Source organism: Nyctereutes procyonoides, unplaced genomic scaffold (genome assembly GCF_905146905.1).
Source record: "Nyctereutes procyonoides isolate TBG_1078 unplaced genomic scaffold, NYPRO_anot_genome, whole genome shotgun sequence".
NCBI classification, from domain to species: Eukaryota; Metazoa; Chordata; class Mammalia; order Carnivora; family Canidae; genus Nyctereutes; species Nyctereutes procyonoides.
The window spans coordinates 48791205-48816019 of NW_026575142.1; the positions used below are offsets into that span (position 1 = coordinate 48791205).

Genomic DNA, 24815 nt, shown 5'->3' on the forward strand with positions numbered 1-24815 from the left:
AAGACATCAGTGTCTTTGTCATCACCAGAACCTCTATTGAATTATCTAACACAGCTTCCTAGAATTCATCATGATGTTTGAGATACGGCACTTTTAAAATATGCATATTATTCTGTCCCTGGAAAATTTTCCCTCAACCACAAGTAGCCATTCTCCCTACAGCAGGGCAGTAGGTATTTTCATTTGTCCTGTGGCTTATCCGTGATGTGACACTAACTGCATTGCTTTATAAATTACCATTAAAAGACTCCTTTACAGCAATGTCAGCAGTTGCAGTTGTGAGGGTCTAATCTTAGGAATAATTACTAATACTCTTTGTCATTGTCTCTTTTTTAATGAGGTGACCTTTGAAAGCATCTAAAACTAGTACTAGCGGGCAGCCTGGGTGGCTCAGCAGTTTAGCACCACCTTCAGCCCAGGGTGTGATCCTGGAGACGCGGGATCGAATCCTGTGTCAGGCTTCCTGCATGGGGCCTGCTTCTTCCTCTGCCTGTGTCTCTGCCTCTCTCTCTCTCTGTCTCTCATGAATAAATAAATGAAATCTTTAAAAAACAAAAATAAAACTAGTACTGGCAAAAGTTGTATAAGGCTGATAATGTGTCTTTGTTTTTTAAAATAATGGGGAGAGCACCTTGTAAGAGTTCTTTGTAAATGATTTGAGTATCAAACTGTTTTTCTTTTTTTAAAGATTTTATTTATTTATTCGTGAGAGACACAGAGGGAGAGGGAGAGGGAGAGGGAGAGGAGAGAGAGAGAGAGAGAGAGAGAGAGAGAGAGAAAGGCAGGGACATAAGTAGAAGGAGAAACAGGCTTCCCTGTGGGAAGCCTGATGGAGGACTCGATCCTAGGACTCCAGGATCACAATTTGAGCCAAAGGCAGGTGCTCAACCACTGAGCCACCCAGGTACCTCTCTCTATTTTCTGAGAGAGATTTTTTTTGGGGAAAAATTAAACAGAACAAAATCCTTCCCTTATAGTAACCACAATACATTGATAGAGTGAATTTTCAGTTTATGTCAAAATTGATCCATTTTAACTTGGTTGTTTTTGATAAGATATTATGCAAATAATCTGTGATAACATGGAATAGGTTATATAAATAAAACAATGTGAACACCAGAGAGTGAAAGTGTAGGAGAAACACTTTACTCTTGCTAATTTAGAATTCTAATTTAGTAGATTTTATTTTATTTATTTATTTAAAGATTTTATTTATTTATTCATGAGAGATACAGAGAGAGAGAGAGAGAGAGAGGCAGGGACATAGGCAGAGGGAGAAGCCAGCCCCATGCAGGGAGCCCAATGTGGGACTCGATCCCGGGTCTCCAGGATCATGCCCTGGGCTGAAGTCGGCGCTAAACCGCTGAGCCACCTGGGCTGCCCTCAGAAGATTTTTAATATTAAGTTATTACCTCTAAAATTATAACAGAACTTATTAAAATTCAGAATATAGAGAAATAGAAAAGTAAGGAATTCTCCCACAATTGGTAGGGAAGTATTAAAGAAAATATTTATTTTAGATAGCTGCTGCTGCCTTTTTTTTTTTTTTTTTTTTTTTTTTTTTTTAAAGATTTTGTTTGAGAGAGGGAGAGCAAGAGAGATTACAGAGGGACAGGGAAAAGCAGACTTGCTGCGGAGCAGAGAACCTGATGTGGAGCTTGATCCCAGGACCCTGAGATCATGACCTGAGCTGAAGGCAGACGCTTAACTGATTGAGCCACCCAGGAGCCCCTATTTTAGATAGCTTCTGTTTTAAAATATGTATTATGTAAATTCTAGCAATCATTTGACCACTTAGGTTTATGAGATTTATTTGTCCTTTTATTTAATTAATGTCAAAAACATGAGAAATGCATAGTTTGTCATTTTGCTTAAGTCATTTGTGCCAGTGTACCACTTAAAGAATCTTACTAAAACTAATATATGCTCTAATGTATCTGTTAAAACTCTTAGTTACCTTGTTTATTTTTATTTTTTTTTTGTTTTATTAATTTATATTTAGAGAGGGAGGGGGGCAGAGATAGAGAATTTTAAGCAGGCTTCATTGCCCTCCCCTGCAGAGGCCACAGAGCTTGATCTCACAACCTTGAGACCATGACCTGAGCTGAAACCAAGAGTCAAACGCTTAACCAGCTCAGCCACCCAGGTGCCCTTCTTAGTTACCTTTTTAAAATACTATGAGTCATTTTAACACTGCCAGAACTCAGTACTGTGTTGTGCACTATTATCCACTACTGTCTAGCCACTGCAGTCACTGAGTAGTTTTTACTGAGGTTTTGTTGTCATCAGGTTATTAAAAGAATAAAGTAGTCCTCAGTTTAATTTAACTGAGTGGCCAGGCTTTCTTTTTGTCCTGAATGATGGTGTGGGATGGGCCTCACTTTTGTTTTGTGGTGTGCTTGATTTGCAGTGGATAAACTCACGCACAGTTGTGCTCTTGGACAGTGTGGAGAAGTTGCATGTGATTGATCGGCAGACTCAAGAGGAATTGGAAACAGTGGAGATCTCAGAGGTTCAGTTGGTCTATAATAGCAGCCATTTCAAATCCCTAGCCACCGGAGGAAATGTTAGCCAGGCACTGGTAAGAGTAATCCATTATCTTAGAATTGCTTTGATAAACTTGGGTTTTTGTTGTTTGTTTTAGAAATTGGAACTCTGAAGAGTTAGTTATCTTTATGTCCAGATTGAAGTGGATATGGGTATGTTTTTAAGTATTCAGGAATGTTAAACAGTAATTCCTGTTACCTTCTATTCAGAAATGTGACTAATTTAATACCATAGAATTTTAACTTTTATATTAAAATAATGAAATGAAATTGAAAATTTATGAGAAAGAAATGATGAAAGCAGAATATTTTAGAAAGCTTATTATGGTGGCAATAAGCCTGATAGATTTAAGGGATGAATGACTAGAGACAGGTAGCCTGACTTTGGGTGACTGGTAAAGGTTCGAGCAGGTGTGGTGGCTGTGGGTATTAAAAGGTAAAGATGGTTTGAGAGAAAGAAAGAAGATTCTTTAGGAATAGGGAATAGATGAAATGTAGGACTTTGGAGAGACAGAAGACACAAGTATGACCTTAGCATTAATTTTATTGTATTTCAGGCAACCATAGTGATGGCCTTTAGCAATTTACACAGATAATTTACAGTTAAATTTCTTCAAATTCTTTTTTTTTTATTTAAGATTTTATTATTTATTCATGAGAGAGACACAGAGAGGCAGAAACACAGGCAGAGGGAGAAGCAGGCCCCAGGCAGGGAGTCCAATGTGGGACTTCATCCTGGGACTCCAGGATCACGCCCTGAGCCGAAGGCAGGCACTAAACCACTGAGCCACCTAGGCACCCCAAATTTCTTCAAATTCTGATTGCATGTTTCCTAAACAGTAATCTGTAAGCAGGAAATTTAGAGGCTTTCCTGAGCAATTTGGAAGAAAAAATAGTAATGATGTTCATATTTAGTGAGCATCTACTCTATGATATGCAGCTATTACTCAAATCTCCATGAGATATTAGAACTTCAGAGTTTAAAAAATATATGAAAGGGTCTTCCAGCCTCAGAATTTAGGAACCAAGACAATCCAGAATAAGAAGTGGTAATGCAATAAAATTCACTAAAGACTAATTACTATTTCACACTTAGGTATTTTCTTTTGTCTGAATGGTTATCAGAAAGTCTATCAGAAATAGACTTTGAACTTGCAGTTTTGGCCAAGATGGAATAATAGACACTGGACTTACTCTCCTGTGTAGAAGATAAAAAAAAAAAAACAAAAACAAAAACAAACAAACAAAAAAAAACCTTTTCAGAATACTGGACATCAGGTCTTGAAGGACAGCAATCCATGACAAAATGGGAAACAAGTGATATGAGCCCTATGATTATCCTAGTTTCTAGCCTAGAGAGAGTTTCCAGGCTGTAGCTTAGGGATAAGGAACCCGGTTGGAGCCTGAAGGACTTCATGAGCTGAGACTAAGGTGGGTTGAGTTGCAGCACTGGGTACTGGAGAGGAGAGCACTACCTATGGTTCCCCTTGCGTATTCAGCCGACTACTGATTGGCAGATGCATATCAGGGAACTACCCAAGGCCAGGGAAATAATTTTTTGATAGGTTTAGGAGGAACTATTATCCATTGCTTACAGTGGCTTGTTTATACAGCCACAATGGAAAACTTCATAATTTATAGGGCATTGGGTAGAATACTCAGGGACATCTTGCCTCTGTAGAGGGGAATAATTAGGACCAGAATAAACATTGTTCTCGTCCCTACTACAAATCTTAAAAATAAGACCAGAAAGAATCAAATTGTTTCCAAGTAACTTAACTATATCACAAAACAAAGCAGAGGGATATTAATAATAAATTTCCAGAACCCAACAAAATAAAATTCACAGTGTCTGCTATTAGATTACTAGGCATGTAAAAAGAAAAACACAATTTATAGTGAGAAGAAAGTTCAATCAAAAATGACTTAGACCTGGAACAGATGTTAGAATTAGCAGACAAGGACAAAACAGTTATTACAACTATAGTCTATAGGTCCAAAAAGTTAAGTATTGTGGCACAGAAGATGCTAAAGAAGATGCAGATCTAACTTCTGGAGTTAAAAAACTACAGTGCTTAAGATGAAAAACAAAACACCCTGGATGGAAAAACAAAATGTCCAAGAGTAGACATGACAGGGAAAAACATTAGTGACCTTGAAGATGCAGTAATATTATCTATCCAAGATGAAACACAGAAAAAGTAATTTAAAAAAATTCATGACCCACGAGACAGCATTGAGTAGCCTAATATATGAATAGTTGGAATCACTTGAGAGAGAGAAAAAAAAAGGAAAAATAGCAGTCAAAAACTATCCAAAACTATAAACACAAATTTTTAAGAAGCTCAGTGACCCTAAGCACAAGTATAATAAAACCATATATAGATGATCAAAATGAGTGGTAAAGAGAAAAATATTAAAGCAGCCAGAGAGAAAAAATATTAAATGCAAAGGAGCAACAATGAGAGCAGATTTCTCATCAGAAACAACTGGAGCAATCTACAAGGATACACACAATAGCCAGGATGTTCAGCATTGTTCAGCATTAGGGAAATGCAACTCAAAACCTCAATGAGATGTCACTTCACACCCACCAGGCTGGCTGTAACTTAAAAAGGCAGACAGTCTCAGGTGTTAGTGAAAATGTGGAAAAACTGGGACTGTTATTACACTGTTGGTGGAAAATGGTACAGCTGCTGTGGAAAACATTTTGGCAGTTCCTCAAAATGTTCAGCATATTCGTAAGGATTCATTTGAGCAAATCTACTCTTAGGTATATACCCAAGAGAAGTGAAAACGTATGCCCACACAAACACTTGTTCACAAATGTTCATAGCAACATTATTCATAATAGCTAAAAAAATGGAGGCAATTCAAATATCCACCACTTGGTAAATGGATAAACAAAAAGTGACTTAGCCACGTAATAGAATACTATTCTGTAACGAAAAGTTGAACTACTGACACATGCTACAACATGGATAATCTTCTCAAAAATACTGTATTAAATGTTAGAAGTCATACGGAAAGATTGTTTGATTTTATGAGATGTCCGGAAAAGCCAAGTTTATGGAGATAGACATAGATTAGTGGTTACTTGAGACTGGGACTAGGGATGAAGGTTGACTGGAAATGAGTACAAGGGCTCTTTGTGGAGTGATGGAAATATTCTAAAATTGGATTTTGGTGATGGTTGGGTAACTGTAAATTATTAAAAATTATTGAATTATACATTTAATGAGTGAATTTTATGGTATGTAAGTTATACTGCAGTACTGTTATTTAACAAGAGCGATTGTTTAAAACAAAAATAATATAATGTTTGATAATGTAGTAGTAGTATGTATGATGAAAAAGGATATAGCAGCAGGCAGTGGGGCATAGAAGTATATCATTGTAAGGACTGACATTATACCTCAAATAGTATAATAATATTTAAGTGTAGAAGAAGATAAGTTAAAGTTACATATTGTAAACACTAGAGCAGTCACTGAAAAAGAAGTGGTGTAACTAAAGTTAATAGTAGTGACAAAATGGGATATTAAAAATATCAGATTCAATGAAGCATAAAAAAAGGAACAGACAAGTAGAAAAAACAGTTAATAAGATATAAATCTAAACTCAACCATGTCAGTAATTACAGGAGGTGGAAATAGTCTGAACATTTCAATTATAAGGCAGAAGTTGTCAGATTGGATAAAGAAAAGCAAGAACTGACTCTGTGCTATCTACAAAACACAGTAAGCACAAAGATACATATAAATTAAGAGTAAGATGATGGAAAAGGACATACCATGCAAACTCTAATAATAATCACTAGGTTTCAGAGGAGGAAATATTATCAGAGATAAGGAGAAATTTCAAATTGATAAAAAGGGGTTACAAAAAGACACAGCAGCCTTAAAGATTTAAGTACCTAGGATCAGACCTCCAATATACACGAAACAAACACTGATGGAACTGAAAGGAAAAACCAACAAATCCATAATTACACAAACTCCCTCTCAGTTGTTATTAGAATTCGTAGGCAGAAGATCATTAAGGGTATAGAAGACTTAAACACTATTGACCAACTGACCTAAGTGGCATTTATAGAATATTGCTCCAAACAAAAGCAAATTACAAACTTCTGTCAAGAGCACTTGAAACATGCACCAATATAGGTTATATGCTAGATTGTAGAACAGGCTTACATAAGTTCTTGAAGAAATCCTCAGGATAAATCTGGAAAACACCAAATATTTGGAAATTAAACTGCTGTTTTTATAAATAACGCATGAGTCAAGAAATCTCAGGAAATTGGAATATATTTTAAACTGAATGAAAATGAAAATACAACATATAGAAATCTGTGATTGACAATTATATCAGTTTTTAAAGGGTAACTGATAGCATTAAATACTTAGAAAAGAAGAAAGATTTCAAATCAATGCCCTTAGCTTCTGTCTTAAGGAAATAGAAAGTTAACCTAAAGTAGATTGAAGGAAAAATAAAAAGGTGAACACAAATCAATTAAATAGAAAGTGGACCAACAGTAGAGAAAATCAAAGAAATCAAAAGATGGTTCTTTAAAAGAGAAATAAAATTGGTAAACCTCTAGTGAGATTAATTAATAAAAAGAGGAAGACACAATTAATTACCAGTATCAGGAATGGAAGAGGTGTCTTCACTGGAGAGTCTATAGATATTAAAAAGATATGTGTACAACTTTATGCCAATAGATTCAACAACTTTAGATGAAATGGAAAAATTCCTTGGAATGCACAAATTATTAAAGCTGACTCAACAAGTGATAGAAAATCTAAGTCACTGTGCATCAGTTAAAGAGATTGATTTTTCTAGAGAGAAGTTCCAACCCCAATAGCTATACTAGTGAGTTCTGTTATGTTTAAGGGGGAAAAAAAGACCAATTGTACACAAAAATCTTTTTAAAAAGGGAGAAAAAGGAAGGACATAACTTTTTATAAGACTGGATTAACTCCAATGATAAAATCAAAGATTGTTAAAGATTAAATTGTTAAATTTAACAATTAAATTGTTAAATTTAAAGATTGTTAAAGAATCTATGTTAAAGATTTTTTTTTTTAAATTTATTTATTCATGAGAGACAGAGAGAGGCAGAGGCACAGGCAGAGGGAGAAGCAGGCTCCACCCAGGGAGCCCGATGTGGGACTCGACCCCAGGATCTCGCCCCGGGCCAAAGGCAGGCACCAAGCTGCAGAGCCACCCAGAGATCCCCCGAAGATACTATATTAAAGAACACTACAGGCTAATGTTCTCATAAGCATGAAAGTAAAAATACTTAAAATATTAGCCAATAGAAGCCAGCAATATATAAAAAAGTAATAAATTATGATCAGATGGTGTTTTATCCAAGTCATGCAAGGCTGGTTTAGCATTCAAAAATCAGTGTAATTTACCATATTAGTTGATTATAAAAGAAAAACTGTAATATCATCTCAAAAGACATAGAAAAAGCATTTGATAAAGTTCAATATCCATTCCTGAGAAAACTCAGCAAACTAGGAATAGAGGGAACTTTTTCAACCTTAAAGTCCAGGGCATCGATAAGAATCTTATAGCTAACACCATACTTAAAGTTATATTGCCAAAAAACAAACCCAATTCAAAACAAAAGACCCTGGTTCTGATCAAGCATCTTCTAAAGAAAATATGGAAGACAGAGGAACATGTTAAAAGATTCCATGTGGATGCAATTAGCAAAATCTACGTAGTGGGAAACTATGGAATAAGTGTTCCAGTTTCTTCAACAGTAAATTTTAAGGAAAATAAAGGATTGAAATGCAGGCAAAACATATAAATTTAAAAGAGAACTAAGACACCTATCAGCCAGCTCTGATATGTGGCCCTTTGTTGAATCTTGATTTAGACATGTGAAATGTAGAAAAAGCAAAACCAAAACAACAAAAACCTTAACAACATTTGACATTTATGAGACCATTTGAAATCTAAACGCTGGATTTTCATATTGAGGATTTTTATTTTATTTTTATTTCACGCTGTTAATTTTTAAAAGTATACTAATAAAGTTATGGTTATGTTAAAAAGGACGAATTTATTAAGTATATAGTGAATTTTTATAAATGAAATATTCAAAATCTGAGAGTCATCTCAAAATTACATTGTGTATAGGGGAATCTGTGGGAATATGGGTGAGATAAGATTGGTGATGATCTCATAATTCATAAGATTGATTAACAGATGCAGAGGGTTCATTGCAGTATTCTCTACCTTTGTATATGTTTTTAAATTTCATAGTGAAAAATTTTAAATTATCATGGTTATCAGCTATTGACCATTTACGTATTTTGGGACATTTATAAATATTAACATATTTAAGTTTCATGGAAACTGATGATTTTTCAAAGATGAGAAAACTGAATGTCAGAAGTTTGAAACTTCTCTAGGGTCAGGTCATACCTTAAGTAACAGACAAAATTCACAGTCCAGATTTATCACACAATAGTTTCATTTCTCTTTTGCTGGGCTAGGCTAAATCCCATATATTATGTTGCTTTGTCTTCCTGTTTCTCCTTGTGTTTTAGGTTGATGTTTATTTCAGATAACTTAGGTACCATTTCCAAACAGCCCTGTTCTTTCCCAGAGGCAGTGAGTATCTGTCTTCCAATAATTGGCAGGTCTCAACAGTTTCCCTTTAGATTTAGAAAGTTGGCGTATTCCTCCCATGTCTGCAATATTCTGAAAAATAAAAAGAGCATATGTAAGCAGAGAATTAACGTTTTGCACTTTGTCTTTTCTGCCACTTTCACTGACAGACACTTGACTGACATTTTCCCCCCCAACTAATTTATGGGATAAAACTATGTTGACTTAAATTCTGTGTACTTGACATTGTTTAAAACTTAATGAGCCTTTTTTTAATAAATTAATTTTTATTGGTGTTCAATTTACCCTTAATGAGCCTTTTAATTGGAACAAGACAATTATCATATGATTTCACTCATATATGGAATATAAGAAATAGTGAAAGGGACCATAACTGAGTGGGGAAAAACTAGAGAGGAAGACAAACTGAGAGACTCCTGACTCTGGGAAACAAAGCATTGCAGAAGGGAGGAATGTGGCGGGGGGGGGGGATAGGGTGATGGGTGACAGGCATTAAGGAGGGCATGTGATGTGATGAGCAGTGCCTGTTATATGTTGGCAAATTGAATATACGCTACAAAAATAAAAACTTAATGAGACTTCTAATACATGTAATTTTTTCTTTTTTTATAGGCTTTGGTTGGAGAGAAGGCTTGTTATCAATCCATCAGTAGCTATGGTGGTCAGATCTTTTATTTGGGGACAAAAGTAAGCTCTTTTACTCTGTGACTTGGCATTTGTGTCAGGGTAGTTGCAGCTGAAGTTTCTGGTAAAGAGAGCTGTGTATTATAAAGTGAATATTGATCAGCAATAATCTAAGACTTTTTTTTTTTTTTAGGGGATTTTTTTTTCCTTTTTAAGTAAGCTCTGCACCCAATGTTGGGCTTGAACTCATAACCCCAAGGTCAAGAGTCTCATCCTCCAACTGACTGAGCCAGCCAGGTTCCCCTTTCAATGGTTATATAGTTGTGATTTTTAACTTATTTATTTTCTCAACTTTTAGACATACTGTTACTTTCATTTAGGTTATCATAGGATGCTTAATTTTTTTATTCAAGGATATACTTTCATAATCTTCACATTTATGTTTTCATGACCAGGAAGATACCTTATCATGTATATTTGTCATGTAATTAAGATGTCCTTTGCTTAAATCAGTTTAGGATGTATTAAAATGCATTGAGCAGTTTGACTTATAATGGAATTGCTGGTATAGGAACTTTTTTGTGTATCAGTTCCTTTTTTTTTTTTTTAACTTGGAGAAATATTTCATCAGTATTAAAAATTCAAAATATTATCAAGTTAGTACAGGGATTTGGGCATTCTTTTTCCTTTCCTGTGGAATTAGCTCCTTGGACTTAGTGGCTTAGTGACTGTTGAATGTTTGATTGACTCTTTAATGTGGGCCCTTGAAAATACTTTAGTAGATACCTCTAACTGTAGTATGAAATATTTTTACTTAGAAGTAAAATGAGATGTGGGACTGGGACAAATATGTCTTCTAAACAAGGCTGTTAAAGATGATCATTTTAATTATGGTTTCTTTATTTTCCAGTCTGTTTATGTGATGATGCTGAGAAGCTGGAGAGAGGTGAGTTCAAAGTAGTTTTATATATTAGAGCTGTTGAATTGATAGCATCTTAACATTTCTGTTTTGACTTTGCAGGAAAAGATTATTTGGATTTTTGCTTTTTAATTTCAGAAGTATACATCAGAATCACTATAACCATTAGGTACTTGATTTGATAAAACTAACTATAAATTAGGATTACATTTAGCTACATTATCAGAAAATTTAATGGTGGCTTCAGTAAGATTTCTCTCTTATGTAAAAACAGTCTGGAGGTAGTGAGTCTGTGGCTAATGTGGCAGCTCTATGGTCTTTAGTGTACTATCTATAGTAGTTTCACCATCCTTGTGTGTGAATTCTTGTCTCTAGGTCATTTTATGTTCCAGTATGGCTGCTGGAGCTCTGGCTATTAAGTGCACATTCCAGGCAGGAGGAAAGGGGAGAGAAGGGCTGGTTCCTGCCATCCATCCATCCATCCATCCATCCATCCATCCATCCATCCATTCATATATATGTGTGTGTGTGTGTGTGTGTGTATGTATGTATGTATGTATGTATGTATGTGTATTTAGGTCCCTGCCTTTTAAAAATCACATCCTAGAATGGCCAAACAACATTTCCACTTACCTATAATTGGCCAGACCTTAGTCACATGGCCCCAGATGGCTACAAGGGAGTCTTAGAAAAGTCCTTTAGCTGGTATATTGCTGTCTCAGGTAAACTTGGAATTTGTTACTGAAGAGGAGGGAGTGAATGGGTGTTGTGTTAAATAACTGGCCTTTTTTTTTTTTAAAGATTTATTTATTTATTTATTTATGATAGATATAGAGAGAGAGAGGCAGAGACACAGGAGGAGGGAGAAGCAGGCTCCATGCCGGGAGCCCGTCGTGGGACTCGATCCCGGGACTCCAGGATCGCGCCCTGGGCCAAAGGCAGGCGCTAAACCGCTGAGCCACCCGGGGATCCCCTAACTGGCCATTTTTGTTACAGTGACATTCCAGCCTTTTCCTCTTTTCATATTTAGGCCTTGTGGCTGCTTATATTAGCTTATACAGTCACAGTACTGTCCAGTGCTTTAAGAAATTACTTTTCTTGGAAATAGGATAGTCACAGAGGCACCTGGATGGCTCATTCGGTTGACCGTCTGACTCTGGGCTTTGGCTGAGGTCATGATCTCAGGTTTCTGGGATCCAGCTTAGTGGAAGATCTGCTTGGAATTCTCTGTCTCCCCTCTCCACTCTGCTTGTGGGGGACTCTCTCTCTCAAAAATAAAATCTTAGAAAAAAATAAGATAGTCACATGGTTATTGGAATAATTTCTGCTGTTAAGCAACAAGTTCTGAAAATATATTAGGTAGAATAGGAATTCCAGCCATTAGTTGGTCAAACAAAGGGGTCTAGCTTTTCTCATTTGTTCATTTTAGAGAGTGGATCATCTCCTGAAACAAGATTGTCTTACAGAAGCCTTGGCTCTTGCATGGTCTTTCCATGAAGGAAAAGCAAAAGCAGTAGTGGGTAAGTTAACAGAATACCTGTGTAGTAGACATTATTTTTCTGGAGTAGAGAGAATGAATAATACTAATCACTTATAGAACACTTTTTAGCCTAGTGTTCAAATATATTATGAACAAGATGTTATCAAATCTTACGACTTCCAGTAAAAAAGGTTAATGACAAATACAAAGTTTTAATGCTGCCTTTTAAATTCTTTCATAAGGCAGATTTACTGTTGGAATAAAAGGGAAGTACATTGATAGGTTATCTGGTCCAGTAGATGTAAGATGCTCTTATTGTGGCATATTAGTCAACATTTTGATATCTAAGCATTGTTATAATTATGTCTATTGCTAGCAGCACAGGTTGTAAATAAAATACCATAACAGTTTCAGTCCTGAATATGTGGGCTTTGTTTTTATGCTGGATTTCGCTTCTCTGCAGGATTATCAGGGGATGCCAGTAAGCGAAAGGCTGTTGTTGCAGATCGGGTGAGTATTTTAATAGAGGCTTTAAAAGGGTACAATACAGTTTTCCTTATGTTATAAGCTAATAATTTGGGGGTATGATTAGGTAAATGATTACAGTCAAGGAGAGAGTGTGTATGTGTATATATAATACACATTTATATATATATAAAAGATTACAATTCCCTGGTGTCAATCTTGAATGCTTTTAAACTTTCTTCTTATCACCTTTCTTTTTTTTCCCTTGCTCTCCTATGAAGATGATAAAATTGTAAAATAGCCAAAAGACTGCAAAAGGAGGAGGGAGAAACCCAGGGATCTGGATTGTTTCTGAGCCTAATTATAGCCCATAGAAAGTTGACATGTGTTAGTTTTCACAAACAGGTAATTAGGAGAAATAGAAATACTACATGTGTAAGTGTTTGCATTGTCTGAGGTAACAGAGAGGGCTGATGTTTTATTATTATTATTAATTAGCATTCATATAATTAATTAATGTTGGCTTTGCTTTCCCAATCTAGACTTGGTTGAATCTATTTACTATACAGTCATTCCTCTTTTTATTGTGCAAATGCACTGGTAAAAATTATATTTCAAATTAGTGTAAGCATATGGGAAACATGAATAGAAATTGGTCTTTCTTCAGACATGAATAATTTTCTCAGTATTTGCTAAAATAGTTTAGAGATATGTGTTCTATCTGTGTTCTTGAGGGAAAGACCTACAGCAGAGCATTTCTGAAGAGCTTAACTTCAATTTTTCATTTCCTGAGCAATAGAGGTACCACTGAGGTCTAGACCTCGAGGTTACCAAATTAGTAGTAGCCCTGAGGCTGAAGGAAATTATTGTGGGATTAAAAAAAAAAATGGGAAATAAAGCCACTAAAGTTTTAATTTATATTTTTAATAAAACTTGGTTCTGTATTATTTAGGCAGATCCACATATATCGAGTATTGAAAAATATTAGAGACATGTTTTGATTTTCTATACAAGGCTATTTTCCTTACAGATGGTAGAAATCCTATTCCACTATGCAGATCGAGCTCTGAAAAAGTGTCCAGACCAGGGAAAAATCCAAGTGATGGAGCAGCATTTTCAGGTATACCTTTGCACGTGCTTCTAATAGATGTTGTTATGAATATGAGTTTAATACTGCTCCTTTATATTACTTGAGAATGGGACTTTCATGTTTTGGTTAAACATTTTTTAGCATTCACAGTTTTATTTCAGGGCTTTTGGAGCATTCTAAATGATGAAATTTTGAACTAACAGGTCATACCAGAGTAGTTACCTAAAATGTGGAGTGTTGATGCTTAGCTACTTAGTGGTGTATGGAAGGAAAAGATGTGTATGTGAAAGTACATACCTGTGAGTTGACACCTTACAGTGGCTGACACCTTGTTGATGAGTAATATATATGTTAATTAGACTAGTCGGAGAAGAGCTGTACTACCAAGGTTTGCATTTAGTTCTAGGAGCACCTGTGATTCAGCAACAGCTTGGTTACCCCTGACAAAAAAAAAAATCTCTGAAATATGTTAATGAAAGATCTTTAGTTTCTCTTAGAACTCAATGAAAATGGAAGTCAAGAAACAATTTGAAAACCTGTACAGTTTTTATTATGTGAGTTGTATGTTTGTAGTCATCTCCATTTATATTTATTGCAAATCTCTATTTGTCCTTCTCCATTTTTGGAGCTCCGTCACATCTCCTGTCCCTACTTTCACGTTTAACAAAAAATCGGAGGGTCAACGAACATTTTCTAAAAAAGGCCAGATGGGAAAATTTAAGCTTTGCGGGGAGGCCATATGGTCTCTGTCACATATTTCTCTTTGTTTTCTTTCTTTTTTTTTTAAACAGCCCTTAAAAAATTTAAAAGCCTTTCTTAGCTGTGAGCCATACGGAAACAGGCTGCAGGCAGGACTCGGTCTATATAGCAAAGTATGCAACCCCTGGCACTGGGTGTATCGTATGTCAAATAGATATGGTCCTTACTATCTTAAAGTTTGCAATCCAGTCAAAAGAATTTTTCTTGTGTACATTAATGGAAATACTTAGAAGAAGTCTAGGGGTTTTGAAGTTCTGAAGAGCAGGCACAGCTTGTATATTTCCATATGTCCAATTGATGCTAGTAACTTCGGAAGACAAGGATAGATAGTGCAGTTGGAGGGTATGAGCGGAGGATTTGGTTTCCTGAGCTATGCTCTTTAATGTCACAGTAGTGGGCTTCTGGCAGAGTAACTTTTATTACTGGTTGGTTGTATGCTCGTTAAATTTATCACTAAAGTAAAGGAATAAGCCCTGATGAAATTATGAAATTATTAGGAGGAAGGCATATGGCAGAAAGAAAGCCTTGGGAACAGCACTGTATGGCAACAGTACCTTGTATGTACTTAAGTTTGTATACCATTGCAGTGTACATAGAATACAATATTTTAATAAGGGGTGTCTGTTACCAAGAAGTGATGGGATGGTATTTTTGAAAGAACTCTGACCATTGGAAGGTACACTTTTGAAAAGAAATATCTAATAAGGAATAATTCTCAGAGGGGCTAATGAGGGGTGTGTGTATGTATGATACAGAAACCACTGTGCTTGGGGAAAGGGTATGGCAGAGAGCCATAAAAGAAGAAAGGAAAAAAGGTGATGCTCTGGCGGAGAAATACAAAAGAATCTTGGCATGACAGGGACTATAGATGATTGTTTCTAATACAGATTATAAAATTTACAAAGAAACAAACTGTAATGGTCTGTATCTAGATATATGTTGGAAGCTTCATTCTGCCAAAAGAGTATCGGCTACAATTTTTTTTTTATTAATGATTTAGTCTTCTAGAAGGTAAAGGAAACAATGGTGGGAACCATTATTCTGTATTTACTTTTTTACCAATGATTGGGGAAATAGAATGGATAAACTCTTGAGGGGGAAAAATACCACTTTATTTTAAAGATTGTAATAATGTTGAGAAATAAGCTCAGCTTGAATCCTGTATTTTAGAAAGCATATGTTTCAGAAGAAAAATATGGGCACAGTCTCATGGTTATAGGCTTCAAAAAACAAATGGGTTCACAAAGAACAGGAAATTCTTAAATTTTGACATAATAACCACAAAAATTCAAAGAGAAAGGAAATGAGGAGGAATGTTGAGAGAAGTATCTGTCTGCAAAGCACAGACCAGCTATGAAAGGTAGAGGGAGACCGATAATCAAAGATATATGTCAAAGGCACCATGAGCCTTATAAGATTGTTGGAAAAGAGAATAGTCCTCAGATGGTGCCTACCAAAATGCTAAGGGCTACCCCAAAAGGGATTTTGACCAAGAGTCACTGAATGTCTACTACATGCCAGTACTAGGTAAAGTTTTTTTTTTTTTAATTTTTTTATTTTATTTATTCATTTATTCCCCCCCCCCTCTCTCTCTCACACACACACACACACACAGAGAGAGAGAGAGAGAGAGAGAGAGAAAGAGAGAGGCAGAGACACAGGCAGAGGGAGAAGCAGGCTCCGTGCAGGGAGCCCAACGTGGGACTTGATTGCGGGACTCCGGGGTCACACCCTGAGCCAAAGGCAGACGCCCAACCGCCGAGCCACCCAGGCGTCCCAGTTTTTTTTTTTTAATATAATTTTTATTTAATTCTCACAACAACCTCATGTGTCAACAGAGAGATTCTGTTTTTAATCCCCGTTGTGTGGATTAAGAAAGTTGAACTGAGAGAAGTTAGGTGATTTTCCAAGGTAGCATTGCTGGTAAGCGGTGGGGCCAGTACTCCAGTCCAGGCTTTTCTGGTTTCAAAGCCTAGTTCTTAACTAACTGTTGTTCTGTATGATTATTTTCAGAGCAAGTGAAGGAAAGGATCAGTGAGAAAGGGTAACTGATGTTAATAGGTGATCAAGAATGAAGATTACAGCAAGCATCTAACCCATCTAATACTTAGTGTGGTAGGCACTGTTAATGCTTTACGCCTACTACTTCATGTAATTCTCTCATAATTCTGTAAGGTGGGTACTGTTGTTATTCACACTTATAGATGAGACTGAAGCACAGAGAGGTTAGGTAGCCTGTTCTAGGTCACACAGTTCATAAATGATAGAGCTAGGATTAGAATCCAGTAAGTTAGGCTTTAGAGTCCACATCTGGGTTGCTATACTCTACTAAAGAACAACACTTCTGGGACGCCTTGGTGGCTCAGCGGTTGAGCGTCTGCCTTTGGCTCGGGGCGTGATCCCAGAGTCCTGGGATTGAGTCCCATATCAGGCTCGCCACAGGGAGCCTGCTTTTCCTTCCTCTACCTATGTCTCTGCCTCTCTGTGTGTTTCTCATGAATAAATAAAATCTTAAAAAACAAAAAGAATAGCACTTCTTATTTTACTTCTGTTTTCATGAGCAAAGAGGATAGTCTTTAAAGTGGGAAACTCTAGTTAAAAATATATTAAAGAAAAAACTGAAACCAAACAAATGTGACGTATAGTTAGCTGCATAATGATTGTGTAAATCTCAAAACCTTTTGGAATTATAACCCAGGTACTGTTTGAACAATCTGTGTCACTGTTGACATTTTTTAAGTAACTTTGGATCCATTTTCAAATAAAGTATGTTCAATTAAACATAGAGCAGAGGAGACACAATGTATTTCATTCAGGAGGACAGTTTTCTTCTGGAAAAGGTGATCTTTAGCCCATTAGGGTGAATGAAATACATGTATTTCCATATGTCCATTTTAAGTGTTTAATCTTAGATAGTTGATCATGAAATCATTAAATTGACTTTTTTTTTTAAAGGAAGAGTGGATTTAGGAAAGTATCCACTGATAATTGCATTGTGGTTTTCATAAACCATGAGTACTCTTGAAAATGACCATGTTAAACTCATAAGTTACCTTTTTGAAAGGAATAGGAGGTCAATATATTCATGTAGTGCCTATTACATCATACCTTGATTTCATTAAAGCATTTGTTTAAATTTTCCATTACCCTAATGGCTGAAATAGATTGAGTAGTAAATAGATTGGTAAATGGCAAATCAATTTGCAGCCAGATAAGCATCCCTACCCAAAAGAGTTAGGTGGATTAGAATTAATTGCATTTTAGGGCTCTTTCATGTTTTTTTAAAAAGATTTTATTTATTCATTTGAGAGAGAGACAGAGCGGAGGGAGAGGGGGAAGCAGACTCTCCCCACTGAATTGGGAGCCTGATGTGGGGCTCAATTCCAGGATCTGGAAATCATGACCTGAAACCAAGGCAGATGCTTAACCATCCGAGCCACCCAGATGCCCCCATATCCCAGTTTTTATAATTGATTTGGATGAAGAAATGAAATTTAGGTGGTACCAAGAATCAAAGTTCAAAATGATCTTGACAAAATGTGGTCAAAGTTGTTATGAAATGAAATTTAACAAGGGTGAACATCAAGACTACATTAGACTCAAATAATTAAATTACATGACTACTGGATTGGGAAGATCTTTCTGGACCCAATTTCAATTGACTACAAACTTAGTATGAGTTAAGAGTTTGTGAAGGCCCAGATAAAGGTAAGTAATAGTACCATGGGCTACCTGTTGGAGATAAAAGCTCTGAGATACTTTATGGACTATTGACAGATTTAGCTATATCCTACAACAGGATGATAGGAGATTTAAAGAACAGCATTTGAAAAAAACTATATTGAGTTTGTTTAATCTGATGACTAAGTAAGTAGAGACAGGCTTGCCTTCAGACAATGAAGACCTCCAATATGGGGATTTACCGTTTTGAAGTAGAATGAAGACTAGTATCAGTGGGTAGAAATTAGGAGGAGATGTATTTCAGTTTGAAATTACCGAGGGAAATGTAAAAGATCTTGGATTTATGTGCCTCCTACTGTTGAATGTTTTAAAGTAGAGGAAGACCAGCTGACCAGAGACTTTCTTTGTGGGGTGGGAAGATCTTATATTCTGTATCCGTGTGAAGAACTGCACATTATGTTAGGAAACGTAACCTAATCCAGTTAGTTGAAATTTCTATCTAGTAAGATTAGTTTCTATTTCAGTCAAAATACTAAGAATATATATTTTACCAGCAGGTGGCACTCAATTTTCGTCTTTACGTTTGATGAGGAGCCTCACCTTTTCCTTTGAGTCAGGATGCCATTCAGGGTTTTTGCTTTTTTTCCCCAAAGATCAATCAATATTTTGTCCTTTCTTAACTGTAGAAAGTAACTTTGGGATCTTATAATATTTTTGATAGGCTGTGACTTATTTTTCTGAGAAAAGATTTGAACCTATATTTGTGTAATAACTACATCTCTCATTACATCTTGAGCTTCACCCTTTCTTCTGTTCAATTGATTTGCACCCCAAAACAAAGTCAAACAGCAAACAAATCCTTCTTAACCCCATGCCATCCCCAATATCCTGCTACCCCTTTTTTTGCATATTCTTTACAGAGCCAAACATCTTATAAGTGTTGTCTCCATTACTCACTGCCCTCTCATTCCATCTCTAAATTCAGTGGACTTTTTATCCTTCTTCTTAGTGGTCCTTAATAGCATTCAACACAGTTAATAACTTCTTGGAAATGTCTATACCTTTGACTTCTGTGCTATCCTCCATTACAGGTTTTTTTTTTTCTCTCGTGTTGATTGCTTTTGTTCATTCTCTTCCTCCTCTTCTATTTAACCAATAAACATTAGAATTTTTCACAATACTCTTTTATTTCTGAATCAGTGTTTCTCAAAATGTTGTCTGGACCTTATTTCAAAATCACTTGAGAGGATTGGTTAAAATGCTTTTTCTTGAATTATTTGCCAGGTCTGCCAAATCAAGCTTTTTGGGATTGGTGACCACGATTTGTAATCCGCCCCTGAGGTGACTCTTAAGCAGGTTAAAGTTTAAGAATCATTGCTTGTTCACCCCGTAAGTGATATAGCTAGACTATTTTATCAGTATCTCCAACCTAGATTGTTTTCTGAGATCCACATAGTCAGTTGCCTGTTTACGTTTCAACTTGGATGTTTTATAAGTACCTCGAGCTCATGAACATCCTTCATGAAGTCTTTGCTAATGATCCCTATTTAAGTGAATGGATCCACCATACACCTAAAACAAGTTGAGTGATTCTTGTCTTTCACTCATTCCTATTGATTTAGCCACTTGACTGTTTTCTGTAATCTCTTTACATCATTACGTCCATTCTGCCACTATCCTGGTGCATGTCAATATCATCTTCTCTTGGTATATTACCTTAGCCACTTCATGTATATATTCTTACTACACTTCATTCTAGAGAGAAATATATATCAAGTGTAGACATGAGACTCTCTGGGTTTTAAGATATTTTAAAGACTTTAAAGACCGGTGTCCTGGAGTAAAGACTAAATTCCCTAGCAGTTTCTAAGGGTCTGCATTATATATCCCCACCTGTGTCCCCTAATTCTCTTTATCCCTACTGTACTAGAGTTTTCAGTTTCTTGACATCCCTATTCTCTCTTAACTTAGAGCCTTTTCCTGTGATGTTCTCTTCACATAATTCTTTCCTGTTTCTTTTTAGCTTAACCAGCTCCTGTTTAATTTCAGGTCTGAACTTAAACGTCACTTCCTCATCAGATTAAATCAGGTACAGTTCTTTGTAAGATACCATGCACTTAAATTACTTACTCAGTTATCAGTCTTTCCCAGCTAGACATTATAAGTCTAGGGACTGATTTTTCCCAGCATCTACTTTAGTACCTTTGATTTGAGAAATATATGTTGATTGAATTTTTTTTTAAAAACCTGTATTTATGTTGTATATAGTGTTTGTCTTGGGCATGTGTATGTGTTTGTTTTTTACATAGGCTCTACTCCCAACATGGGGTTTGGACTTGTGACCTGAGATCAAGAGTCATATGCTCTATTGGCTGAGCCAGCCAGGTGCTCCTAGGGCATATATTTGAAATCTAACTCTGGGAGGGTTGAATTGTGAATAGGGCTTAGCATACACAACACAGATGTCTATAATAATGGCTAATATTATTGTGTGCTGTGTGCCTGGCAAGTATCTCATTTAATCTTCATAACATACTAGAGGAGTAATTATATCTCCATTTTATTTCTTTTTTTAAAATTTTTATCTATTTATGATAGTCACACACACACAGAGAGAGGCAGAGACACAGGCAGAGGAAGAAGCAGGCTCCATGCACCGGGAGCCCGACGCGGGATTCGATCCCCGGGTCTCCAGGATCGCGCCCCGGGCCAAAGGCAGGCGCCAAACCGCTGCGCCACCCAGGGATCCCATATCTCCATTTTATAGATGTTTATAGGTATAAACAGACACACAAGAGGGTTGAATAACTTGCCTAATATCATACAACCAATAAACAGTAGACTCATGATAGGCATCCAGGCTGTCTGGCTCAGGGAGCCTCACCCTATATTCTGCTAGGTTTCATGCACATTTTATTGTTTTTTGTTTTATAAAGATTTTATTTATTTGTTTATGAGAGACACCGAGAGAGGCAGAGACACAGGCAGAGGGAGAAGCAGGCTCCATGCAGGGAGCCCAACATGGGACTCATCCCAAGTCTCCAGGATCACACCCTGAGCTGAAGGCGGTGCTAAACTGAGCCACCCAGGCTGCCCCAATGTTTGATAGTCTCAGACCAATATGTTGTTAAGTATCTCACTTTGAAAAAGGGTGGACTAAGTAATGCATCAATTTTAGGAAGATACTGAAATGTATAAAAAAGTAAAAATACAAAATGAATTCATCTTAGTATAGTCATGGTAATCATATTTGAATGATTGTAGACCATTTTATTCATCTTATTGGTCCTTCATGACATTCAACTTAATTAACATTCAAGTTAATGACATGTAAAACTGTCCCTTTGGCTTCTCTGGTATCAGAATTCTCTACTTTTAAACTCAGAAGCTGGTCCGTTACCTGTGGAAGCAGTTTCATGTATTTTGGGATATTTTATCTTGCTGTACTCATGTTTGTTTATGAAACAAGGCAGAGGTATAAACAAACACGAGGCATTTTAATTATATGAAGCAAGCTAATAGGATTTGAAAAATAATGGAATTTTAAAATATCTTAAAACTAAAGTCTTACATTAATTGTTCTCAAGCTCATCTTCCTGCTTAATTTTCCCTTCTATGAGGACGTCATAGCAGCTGTGGGCATATGTTTTTATATTAGGAGTTCATGCCAGAGTGGACAGAGACTAAAAGCTGAACACAGAGTCAAGCAATAGGAGCCTTCTTTGTCTAACTCATGCTTCTATGAGGTGATTTGAGGAAGGGAAAACAGTGTTGGTGTCTAGCACAACACCTTATTTCTGAGGTTTGATTAAAATGTTGGTCCCGGGGAGTTAGGTCTTTCTTAGATTGTTTTGTTATCATGCCTGGATAAAAAGAAGAGAAAGTACCCATATACACATACACGTACAAAGAGATACTTCTATGTAGCTGCTCATGGGTTAGTATACTAATACCGGAATGCAGCTGACTAGCTCTGATAGCCCATGGAGATAGATCTATTGATCTATCTTATCTATGTGTGTGTTTAGGAATGCTTATCTCCTCTGGTGTATATATATATATTCTGGGCTTTGTTATAATTTTGAATCATTTTCAAGGAATGCAGTTTTCATTGCCTGATTGACTTCTAGAGTATAAACTATGAGAATAAATGCCATTGCTCCAAAAAGCAAAGGTATCTGTATTTGTGATCTCATTCCTTTTGCATCATCCCTGTGAAAGAGGGAAAGCCAGAGATGATATCTTCAGTTGGTAGATGGTAACATAATCACAATGCAAAAAAATGACCTGTTCACTCATTCAAACAATTGACAGGCTTAAATTTAGGGTTTTTTTTTTTCAGTTAAATTTACATATCTATTGCCTTCCTTAATCTTATATATATACATATCTAACAAGAGAAGCAGTTTGCTGTGGCTGGTTTATAGCACGGTGCATTGAAGAAGAGATTAGAAAAATATCTACTCTTTCTTTCTTTTTTTTTTTTTTATTTATTTTGGAGACCATAATATCAGTCATTTTTCAGAGGCATTCTGCAAGGCTTTGAGACTGAGAGGAATATTCCTTTTTTTTTTTTTAAGATTTTATTTATTTCTTCATGAGAGACACACAGAGAAGCAGAGACATAGGCAGAGGGAGAAGCAGGCTCCATGTAGGGAGCCCGACCAGGAACTCGATCCTTGGTCTCCAGGATCACGCCCTAGGCTGAAGGTGGCACTAAACCGCTGAGCCACCCGGGCTGCCCAAGAGGAATATTCCTAAAACAGGTACTGTTTACTGTGTTTGTGTTGAAAGACTTTAGGCAGATAGCCACAAGCAGTGCCCAGCACAGGCTGAACTTAAGGGTCAGAATTTTGCATGTAGGCCCTTCCAGTATTCCATGGAGAGGCATGTATAGACCAGGTCTGACTGAATGGACTGAGGTTTTGCTTCAAGAGAAGGACCTGTTGGGATGCTTGGATGGCTCAGTGGTTGAGTGTCTGCCCCTTTGGCTCAAGGGCATGATCCCGGGGTCCTGAGATCGACTCCGGCATCTGACTCCCCACAGGTAGCCAGCTTCTCCCTCTGCCTATGTCTCTGCTTCTTTCTCTGTGTCTCTCATAAATAGATAAAGTCTTTAAGAGAAAGAGAGAGAGAGAGAGAGAGACCTGTTCTTCCCTATTCTTTCTTTTAGGGCTTTTGTGAATGCAACTTTCCAGATGGGCTAAGTGGGGTGACCATCTGAGTTTTGGCACCAGCTGCTCCAGGTGGTCATATTACTAGCCCTGAAATGTCCGCTGCTAGCTCTAACTACAGATTCTGTGCAAGATTGGGTCTGTGCTTAGTCCTTGCTCTTGGGAAATGGAGAGTTACTGATCCCACCTTGCTTATTTTCAGGCATCTAGAGATTGCCACCAGGGGTAATCCTCTGGACAGTCTAGCTTGTCTCTTCATAATTAGATACTAGAAAGGAAGATTTAATATAATGGAAATAGGTTTGACTTTAACAAATATTTCAATCTTGCTTATAGTTCTAAATGTTCAAAATTAATAAGGACTTGGTTTCTTTAAGAAGCCAGTGAAGGCATTAATTTGAATGGATTAGCTCTATTTAAATGAGTTGAGAACTGTTGGGGGCAGGCATGAGAACTATGTGTATCCTATTTCTTTTCTTAAAATTAATTTTGACTTGGGATAATTATAGATTTACATTCAGTTGTAAGAAATAATATAGAGAGATTCCAAATACCTTTAAGGTGGTTTTCCCCAATGGGAATGTCTTGTAAAACTATAGTACAACTGTGTAACCAGGATATTGACCAATATAGTAAAAATACAGAACATTTCCATCACCATAAGGATTTCTCATTTTGCCCATCTATAGCCACACCTTCTTTTCTCCTACTTTCATCCCTTTCATAGGCCCTGGCAACCATTAATTATTCCTATTTCCATGATTTTGTCATTTTAAGAATGTTATATAAACGGAATTATATAGTATGTAGGCTTTGGGGATTGGCTTTTTAAAAAATTCAGCATAATTCTCTGGTGATTCATCTAGGTTGTTGCATCTGTCAATAGTTTGCTGCTTTTTATTTCTGAGTTGTATTTCCTTCCTACTCTTCATACACAAGTGCATTACACAGTATTATAATTTTTGCTTCAATCATAAAACATAAGGCTCAAGGCAAGGAATATCTATTACATTTACTCTTGTTTTTGCTTATCATGTTCTTTCTTCCTTCCTGATGTTCCAGAGTGTCCATTCTTTTATTGTTTCCTTTCTGTTTAGAAAACTTTAGCCATTCTTTGGGGGTAGGTTTGCTGACAGTAAAGTCTTTTCCTCTTAGAATGTCTTGATTACCCTTCATTCTTCAAGGATAGACCACTGGATTTAGGATTCTATGTTGACAGTTACTTACTTCCAGCATTTGAAAAAAAAATACTGTGCAACTTGCTCTGGCCTCCATCGTTTCTGATGAGAAATCCAGTCATTTAAATAGTTTTTCCTAAAAAAATTAAAAATAAAATAAATAAATAATTTTTCCTTATGGCTAAAGTGTTCTCTCATGCCACTTTGAAGATTTCTGGGGGGGGGGGTCTTTAGTTTTTGGAAGTTTGAAA

General features: G+C 36.4%; 1 protein-coding gene across 4 annotated transcripts in view; it reads left to right on the top strand.

Moving 5' to 3' along the window:
- VPS8 (VPS8 subunit of CORVET complex) overlaps positions 1 to 24815 on the top strand; it is a 250636-nt gene that overhangs the window by 49757 nt on the left and 176064 nt on the right. For all 4 annotated transcript variants that reach the window (XM_055307985.1, XM_055307986.1, XM_055307984.1 and 1 more), the window contains 6 exons: positions 2411 to 2581; positions 9807 to 9881; positions 10729 to 10764; positions 12167 to 12257; positions 12681 to 12727; positions 13713 to 13802. In XM_055307985.1, the coding sequence (XP_055163960.1) occupies positions 2411 to 2581; positions 9807 to 9881; positions 10729 to 10764; positions 12167 to 12257; positions 12681 to 12727; positions 13713 to 13802 (510 nt within the window). The remainder of the gene's footprint in view (positions 1 to 2410; positions 2582 to 9806; positions 9882 to 10728; positions 10765 to 12166; positions 12258 to 12680; positions 12728 to 13712; positions 13803 to 24815) is intronic.